At 38.3% G+C, this 9,802-nt stretch overlaps 1 protein-coding gene across 1 annotated transcript in view; it reads right to left on the reverse strand.

Annotated features, from left to right (window-relative positions):
- Nucleotides 1-9,802, reverse strand: part of FRG1 (FSHD region gene 1) — a 23,495-nt gene that overhangs the window by 8,645 nt on the left and 5,048 nt on the right. Inside the window, exons 3-5 of the mRNA XM_003803128.3 lie at nucleotides 4,727-4,852; nucleotides 3,907-3,964; nucleotides 1,961-2,075 (exon numbers count right to left, since the gene is read on the reverse strand). Of these exons, the coding sequence (XP_003803176.1) occupies nucleotides 1,961-2,075; nucleotides 3,907-3,964; nucleotides 4,727-4,852 (299 nt within the window). The remainder of the gene's footprint in view (nucleotides 1-1,960; nucleotides 2,076-3,906; nucleotides 3,965-4,726; nucleotides 4,853-9,802) is intronic.

Here is a 9,802-nt window from a genome sequence, read left to right on the forward strand (position 1 = left end):
TATTATCTGACTCATCATCTTGGCCCTTTTCTGTTGGCTTAATTTTTATTATCAATAACTCTCCTAATTATGATCATCTTCTAGAGGGGGTTGCAACCCACTGGCAGGTCATGAAATCAATTCAGTGGTTTCTCAGGAGGACATAGGAGAAGAGGTAAGAGCATGGAAAATATCAATGTAATACATGGATGCTTTATTGTTACATACAAGTCTTCAGTTACACAAGTGTGTGCTAGCGCTGGCCTAAAATATAAAAATGCCTTTCTCCCTGGGGTGGGATCAAAACAGTTTGAAAGTGACTGACTCAAGATTTTACCCTAGGGGATAAATAGAATGAGTCTAATTATCTTTTGGGGGAGATGTTTGGCTAATTTATCATTTTGGAAAACACTGTTGAGTCCTATTTTGAAGCTGTTATGACCAAGGTTGTAAAAGGATCACGGAAACTTGCCCTTTTCCCTTGGTTGGTTTGTTGAAAAATCAACTCACAATTATGGTAGATTAGTGAGAGAAAGGTTTATTTCCAAATACCATGCGCATGGGGAGAACCACAGGAATGATTACCCAAAGTCTTAGTGATGGTCAGAGATTTTTATAGATGCCTTTTGAAAGGGATGGGGGAGAATGTGGAAAGTATAGGTGTAGCAAGTGGTTGCTGGGGGATGTGTGTAGATGGGTGGAAACAGACTAATTTGTAGATTACTAAGAGAGACAGGTACCAGGCTTCAAATGTCCCTGGGGCTAGGCTTATTAACATATAATAAGGAAGTCAACAGCCTCCCCCCCTCCCCTCCCAATGCACTGCAGGTTTTATGTAGATAGAGGAAAGGCCTCTTTCAGTATTTCCTGATCATGAATGGCCTGTAATTCAAAATACTTTTTTTTTTTTGAGACAGAGCCTTAAGCTATCCCCCTGGGTAGAGAGGTGTGGCATCACAGCTCACAGCAACCTCCAACTCCTGGGCTCAAGCAAGTCTCCTGCCTCCGCCTCCCAAGTAGCTGGGACCACAGGCGCCCATCACAACGCCTGGCTATTTTTTGGTTGCAGCCGCCCGGGCTGGATTAGAACCCACCACCTTAGGTGTGGCTGGCGCCTTAGCCACTTGAGCCACAGGTGCCGAGCCTCAAAATATTCTTTATACCAAGGAGTCATATATTCAGGCAAAATTTCCTTAGCTCCTTCAGTTGCTACTCAATGACCCAATTTCTCTTTCACTTGGTTTTACCTGGTGCCCACTGGTCCTTACTGCTTTTGATAAGGTTATCTACTTTTTGGATCTTGTTTAGCTCTTGCATAGTTTTTTTAAAAAAATCTTTATTGCTCATGCAAATAGGAAAAGGATACTATGTATTCTGTATCAAAAAAGACCTAATAAAACAGCTAAATTTTGCAATTGCCTACTTATTAAAGTAATATATTATCTCTCCTTTCTCTTGTATTAAAACTATCTTTTTGTACACTATTTGTTCTTTTCTTAAGCTTCATTATGAACCAAAAGACTTTTAGAGGCTGTATTAATTTCAATGAATCATAATCATTCTTTATTATGTTATGCATAAGCTGTCACAACTCGGTTTCAGCTTGCTCTCCTGTTCTATTTCTGAAAGCATTCATGATTTCTCCTAATAAGACAATACTCCCAAACTATCCTTTGTTCTTACCCTGTGATTTAAAGTTGACTCTTGTCCCCTGAGTCTTAGTTCTTTACTGGAAAATAAAATAAGACAGACCTACATCTAGGCACTAAGAGTGAACAGAAATGATGGTGCGCAAAAGCAGAACAGCAATAGCACCTATGAGATCACTTTAAGGTTGTAAGTTCATATGATTTTTTTCTAATTTAATGTATTATATTATTGTACCCTTCCTTTTTTTGCTTTTAAACGTGTATTTTTGTTCACTGCTTAAGATTTCCTCTTGCACTAACAGGAATCTTTTACAAACAGTACTAGCACTCACATCTTGAAAGACTGGTTCCCACTGTTCTCTTGGTCCAATTGCATCTGACCGCCCAACAACAAGTCCATCTGAATTTATACCAAGATATTTCCCATAGCCAGATTTCAGGGCAATTCTTTAGATTAACAAAAGAGATAAAATGTTAAAAACTGAGTGAAAGAACATTAAATATGAAACATAAAAACAATGTATATGTGTATACATAAAAAAATTCAGACTAGGCATATTTCAAATGTTCAAAAGTTTCATGTGGCTAGCTGCTGCAATATTGAACACTGCAGTTCTACAATTTTGTATTCTGCTTTTCTAATATAAGCATTATATAATATCTTACATTATTATTGCATGGCAAACATTTTCTAAATTCATTATTCTTCAAATTTACTACTTTTAGGAGTTATAACGTTCTCTTACAGATTAAAATTTGTTTTTCCTGCTCTATTACAGTCTTACTGATATCTTTTCAGTAAAAAAAATTGCAGTTTTATCCTTACCAGAAATTCATAGGAAAAAAATTATTGGATGGAAGGATATCCATTTTAAAGCATTTGTAGTTAGGTGTCAAACTGCCTTCTGGAAAAAGCTGTATCAATTTACATTCTTACATCAGATCAAGTGAGCACCTTTTGTATCGTAAGCTCTTTAAAAACTACACCTTTAAGAACATACCTGAAAACTTGATATGGAAAAAACCATTATGCCATTAAATTTGCATTTTAGTTATTAAAGTAGCACCTGAATTTCTTTTCTTTTCCTTTTTACTTTTTAAATGACATGGTTGTGGCCCTTGTCCATCTTTCTGTAGGGGTTATCAGTATCACGATTTCAGTATACTCATTAGAAGAGCAAGAACTCACTGCTTATTAAGGTTGCTGCAGATATTTTCACTTATTAATTAACTTTGTTGATAATTTTATGCTTACTTTTCACTTGTTAATTAGTTTTGTTGATAATTTTATGTTTATAACAGTAAAGCAATTTTTATCTTTCTTTTCTTCTTTTGCTTTTATTTTTTGTCTTTTACCATACTTTCCAGACTTTCAAAGAAAGTGCAGAAATAATCCTAATGTGATTTAAAAAAAAAAATTATGATTTCTGGGTGGCACCTGTGGCTCAAAAGGGTAGGGTGCCAGGCCCCATATGCTGGAGGTGGTGGGTTCAAACCTAGCCCCAGCCAAAAAAAAAAATTATGATTTCTAATCTTTTACTTTACCAATCTCCAGGGATGCCAAAATGGACTTTATACTCATGCATAGGTTAATCATAATACTAATCATTATCATGTAGATGTAACCAGTTGCCACTACGTACTACCTAACGTATCACTCTGCACCCTAAGACTAAAAAAGGTCACCTCGTAAAATGATTGTAAAAATGAGCAAAATATTCTTTATGATGATGTAATATTCCCTGTTGGTTTCAAGGCACCCTTTCTTTTATACTCCTGTTGGTTTCCTAACTTCTGATCAGTGAGTTTAGATATGTGGGTCATTATAAAAGTTTTGAGATGCACAAAATCAAGAAACAAAAGCTAAGTGTACAGAAATGGAGCCTTCCCAGTAACACTGATCAGCTCACCAAGTTGAGACCTGCATGGGTAAATCACACAGGATGCTGAAGTAAAATAATGGACCATAACAGTCTGTCTCGAAACTTCCATAGTGACCTACATACGACAGCAGCACTGGGACAGGTTTTGCATCATGCTTGATTTCTTCACATGGTCTATCTGTGAATTAAGCTTAACTTACATATTTTTTTCCAGCCTAGTTTATAGGAAACCCAGTAACAGCAGATCACAGTATCCACTTTTCAAAAAAAATTATTTTGATTTTTCACATAAAAATTACTCTATAGGCTTAAGTGTAAGATTTAAGCAGACTTATTTAAATTTTTAACGAAGAAATTAAAAAATAGTTACAAATTGTATTTTAACTCAAGCTTACCTGGAATCAGACAATTTGACAGCTGTAAACTGTTCTGGAGGACTGGGGCCCTCATCAACTATAAAAAGAAAAATATTTGAAAATAAATTTGATTTTTATTATAAACAGATCTAAGACATAGTCTTCGGCTTTAAAAATGTAGATTTTCTCTATCGAAATTAAACTAAGAATATTAAGACATAATTGTAATAATATAGTATCCATAGACTCAAGACCTATTTTATCTTCTTACAAGTGATAGTTTTACCTATTTAATAAGATAGACTGGCATGATACTTATTTAATCATTTTCAAGCTATTTTCTGTTTATTTTTTAAGTAAGCACAATATTTTAAAAACTAAATGCTTTTGTTTCTTCATGGAATAAATAATAGAATGGTCATTCTGACCAAAAGATACTGCTTTTCAACTTCTAATTACTTCATATCTCATTAGCACTTTCTGTGATAGGCTGAAAAGAATGGGAAAACTTCAGATTGTTAAATATACCCAGGTTAATTTTAAAAATAAGTCTAGCAAAGGACCAAAAAGAAATCTAAATCTCTGACTCAGCCAGGGTTTCTTTTGTCTTCCCATTTACTATTTTAATCATTCGTGCTGTTTTCGATTTCCAAAGATACTCTTCTAGAACTATACAGAATGTTTTCAAATGCTTAGACTGGAAAGGGGGAGCTGCCAATGGCTGATAAACACTGAGGAAGGAAAAATAAAGAAGAGCCAAATGTAATGGCTCCAATGCTCTGGAGTGCGCCTGAGGCTGGTTAGAATTTGGCCTTCTGTCCACTGCTGTTCTCGTTCACGGCTTCTACCAGACACAAACCTTCTTTATGTGGGGCCCCCAATGTGAAAAGACCATTGTCAAGTGCATGTATGTAGGTTCCTTTATCCATTTCGATGGCTATGGTTCCTGAAATTTCACCGAAGTTTGTTACTGTCCACCAGATTCCTGAAAAATACAAACTATATTTAAACTTTGCATTTCAGTTTTGACACAAGGGTTTTTTTGCTTATGGTTGTAACTTATCCCTTAAAACATTTGTTTTTTTTTTTTCAGACAGAGTTTCAAGCTGTCACCCTAGAATGTAGTGACATCATAGCTCACAGCAACCTCCAACCTGGGCTCAAGCGATCCTCTTATTTCAGTTTTTGTATTTTTATTAGAGACAGGGTCTTGATCTCATGAGCTCAAGTAATTCACTTGCCTCAGTCTCCTGGAGTGCTAAGATCAAAGGTGTGAGCCACCACGCCCAGCCTCTTACAACCTTTTATTGTTGTAAGAAACAATACAGAGATCTCATATTCATCCCTTGGACTTACTTTCTCCCAATGGTGACATCTTGCAAAACTAAGACACTGGTATCAATGGGATCTATGAACCTTATTGAGATTTCACCAGTTTTACAAGTACCTGTTTGTACTTACGTGTGTAGATTCACCTAACAACCCCTACTATCGGGATCAGATTCTAATCAGGATCAGAGAGAACAGTCTCTTTCATTCTGAACCCCATCCACCCACCTATTCCAAAACACTGATTGTCACTTTTTAAAACAAAATATAGACACATGCTTCAAGTTATTTCCTTTTACGCCTCATGCAGACTGTTGTGTTGTCTTACAACACATGACAAAGCTTGTCACATACAGTAATATTTTATTTACCTGTTTAGATACAAGGTCTGCTATGTCTAAACAGATAAGAACCACAGGTACCTTGTTAGATAGGGAGTCTGGCATAGAGAAGGCACTGAATGCTGCTTTCTTCTCTGAGGATGACAAACAAACGGCCAACAAACACATGAAAGAACGCTCATCGTCTTTAATCATCAGAGAAATGCAAATCAAGCCATTCTAAGGTATCACCTAAACCCAGCAAGATTAACCCACATCAGAAAGTCACAAAACCCCAGATGCTGGTGTGGATGTGGAGAGAAGGGAATACTTCTACGCTTATGGTAGGATTGCAAACTATACAGCCTTTTTGGAGAGAAGTACAGAGAATCCTCAAAGGTCCTAGTACCAAAGCTGCCAAATGGACAAATATGCCAGTACCAATGCTGCTACATTTGGTAAGACACTGCCATGGCACCCTCTCAGTCTGGCATCAAGGCTACTGCAGACGCCAACGGATAAGGAGGGATCTGTACTCTCTTCACAGTTACTCTGCCTCCCCTGCTGCTCATGCCCAAAGACGAGTAGTTGTGTGAGAGCTCCCCTCATCTCTGATGCACCCAGCACCTCTGTGCTAAGGACCCCTGCAGTCACTGCTGTCATTACATACCTGGCACAAAGGGATGGTGTATCTTAGATGTAGAAATGGAATTTTCCTCCCTGTCATACAGCAATCTATGTACCCTTCACAGAAATGCTGCTCACTCAGAGCTCACCTGGCTTTACGTTCTGAAAAAGAAGGTATCTAGGAGTTTCACAAACTATGCTACTTTTAGTTCAGTGACTTGCAAACCTGGTGGAGCTCACTGAAAATTGTTTTCTTACAGAGATGCTCTTCTTTATTACTGATAGACTTGACATTTTCTTTTCCAAAGACAGAATTTCCATCATCCTATTTGTGGGAAGTAGACAAGCTGAATTCCTCACAGACCTTCCAACTCAGGGTAAAGTGCTCAGTCAGGAGAATGTCTACGTGACTATCCCTGCATGGGAAAATCAGCAGTGCAGGCAGCTGAGACCATCAACTAGTAGCTTAGACCAGAGAAGCTGAGATGTCTCTCTGAGGAGATGAGATGTGCTCTCCCTCGCTCTCTTCTGATTGCACCTTAATTTGGCCATCTTAGATGTTCCACTACCCTATGTCCCAGTTTACCTTTTACCCACCTTCCTGGGGGCTGTAATCTCCCCTCTCTGATACTTAACCTTGACTGCTGACTACTGACTGCTGTACATCCTTGCATGTATACTCTGTTATGTACCCAATATAAGGATTCTGGGAAGCAGGACAGGTGCTGCCTTGCTCTTATGCTGCCATCAGGCACACAAAACAGTGTATGCTCTTACAGGCTTTTGCATTTATACACTAATTTTGGTGTAAGTTTCGTCCTTTCCTCAGCACTGTCTTTTTTGCTGGCCACTGTCCCAGGTTGGGGTCCATTAGACACCCACCACTATTTACCAATCCACACTGGCTTTATGTCTTCCCTTCAGATCTTTGCATAAAACCAACTGAACAGCTTTAACAAATTCAAAGGTTTTTCTTCTTCCTTTTCAAAAACAGGCATATGGTTAATTACACATTAAGCTTGCAAAATCCACAAGGGAGAAGGTAGGAGGGCAAAGAGAAGGACTTCCTCTACCAGCCAGGGCAGAATGAACTTGTCCTCCCACCACAAACAAGTGGGACACTGGACAGAATATGGGAGAAAACTCTCTTCACATCAGGAAGGATGAGACTGTGATTCTCCAGATAAGGAAACACATGAGGCAAACCTAAGGTGACCAGATGTCCCACTTTTGGCGGGAAAGTCCCAATTTTTAACAATTTGTCCCGCAGTGTTTTAAAAAAGTCCCAATTTTTGGAAAGAATGCAGGACAAGCTAGGGAACAGCGGGAGAATGGGAAGGGAATATACAGTTTTCAGCTGCTGAAAAGGTTAATGTAACTCCATTTGGGAATGAAGAGGTTAATGCAACTTCATTTGGAAATGAAAAGGCTAATGTAAACTCCCTACTCCCATTCTGGGCAAGGTTGCCCAGGTGGAATCGGTATCAGAAGGATACTGGCTCCCTCCCTCACTTCTAGGCAAGGACAATTAGCTCAGAAGGAGCCAAACTATCTGGGACAAACAAGTAGCGCCTCCCCCTCTAGAGGGTCCCTAACCATAAACAGCTCAGCCAATAGGCCCTCACCCCATGGTGTCCCGCTTTACCAATGTTAAAATCTGGTCACCTTAGGCAAACCTTGCAAAACCCCAATTCTCTGCCCAATGGCAGTTTCTGGACCACAGAGGAGGGAGGTGGTGCCCAGGACAAGGCAATCTCATTCCTGACATGTGTTACGTGACTGTAGTTTATGGGGCAAGGTACTAGAAAAGAGGCTGTCCAAAAGAGTATGTGATGGCTTCCTGCACGCGGTGTGCGCTGGGCACAGGCCAGCACTGCTGAGAGCTAACTGGAGGTGGCAGAGATCAGGCGAGTCTGGGGGGCATGTGGTGGAGAGGATGTACCACCTGGCACATGTGGCTGAGGCCCCACTGTGGTCACTGCAGTAAGAGCCATCCTTGAATAAGTCTTAAGACAAAACCCTAATAAGAATAAACAAACCAACAAAACTCCAACCATAGAAGTAAAAGCATCTTCATATAATTTAACTAGACTTCAAGGTTATTTATCAGAAATAAAGATACATTTTATCAAAGTGAAAGGCTGAATTTGTAAGGAAGACCTAGCAGTCCTAACTGTGTATGTACCTTAGACCTTCAAATACTTTAAGCAAAAACTGAGAGAAGCAGGTGAATCTAGAATTACAGCCAGAGATTTTAACACAATTCTCCCAGTACATTGCAGAATTAGTCAAACATCAGAACAGCTATCCCTACCTACCAATGTAACGGGACTGAGTCAACACCTGCTGAATACCAGTTCTTTTCAAGTGTGCATGGAAATTCACTAAGGAAGGTTGGCCTCTGGTTCATATGATAAGATAGCTACACTATCTCCAAGTAGTAGAAATTAACTGTGCCCTTTAAAAATAACCTATGGGTCAAACAAAAAAAAAAAATCACAAGGGAAATTTTAATGAAAATGAGAAGAAAACACCAAAATTTGTGGGCTCTAGCTAAAGTGGAGTGAAAAGGTTCTCAAAGTCCCACGATAAGAAGCTATAAAACAACAGCAAAGTAAACAGATTGTAAGCTAAAGAAAGGAAAAACTAAAGATGAAATAAATGAAATAGAAAATGAACCAACAGTAGAGAAAATAAATGGTTAACCTCAAGTGTTAAATAGATGGACTAACCCAGGAAAAAACAGCAAAATCACAAACTGTCAATATGAGGAATGAATAAAGAGACTTCAAAGCTGATTCTAAAGGACACCGTAAGGATAATAAGGGAATATTCTACATAATTTGATGTCAATGAATTCAACAACTTAACCATGAAAGAAAAATCTTCTTAAAAAGATATAAATTATCAAAATTGACATAATAGAAAAATAAAATATTTATTAAAGAAATGCAATTTCCTCACAACAAACCAAACTGAGGGATAATACCCCAGAAAAGTAAAGTCTAAAAAAGTAAAGGCTTTTCAGAGAAGCCCAGGGACACTCCTGCAAGGTCCTCCCCAAGGTAACCCAGACCTTAAGAATTGGTAAAACTTAGCTTTCTAGGTCCTTGAAACTAACAATTGCTGCTTGCTTCCGCTTCTACAAACCCTGCACATGATTTGACACCTCCAGTGAGAAATAATATGGCAATTCCTTTGTCTGTCTACCTGTGAGTCCAATAAAAGGACAAGGACAAAGTTGATTGAGGAGCTCAGTCATTTAGGATTCTGGCTAAAATAAATCCCCTATAATCTTTGGTGAGAGTCTATTGGTTTCAATTCACTGGTCCTGCAACATGCTATTAAGTATGTAAAGAAAAAAACACCAGTCATACGCAGTTATTTCTAAAAATAAGGAAAGAGAGAGTACTTCCAAGCTCATTACATGACACCAATATTACCTTGATACCAAAACCAAATAAAGACATTACAAGAAGAGGAAACAATAGTCCAATACCTCTTACCAACACAGATGTAGAAATCCTTTAAAAAAATTTAGAAATCAAATCTAGCAACACACTAGTGACAATGCATCTCAATCAAGAGGGGTTTATCTTAGGAAGTAAACCTGGTTTAGGATTGAAAACGAAACCTAGTAATTTGTTGGCAGAATAAAT

This window comes from Otolemur garnettii, unplaced genomic scaffold (assembly GCF_000181295.1).
Source record: "Otolemur garnettii isolate 467f Iridium unplaced genomic scaffold, OtoGar3 scaffold00280, whole genome shotgun sequence".
NCBI classification, from domain to species: Eukaryota; Metazoa; Chordata; class Mammalia; order Primates; family Galagidae; genus Otolemur; species Otolemur garnettii.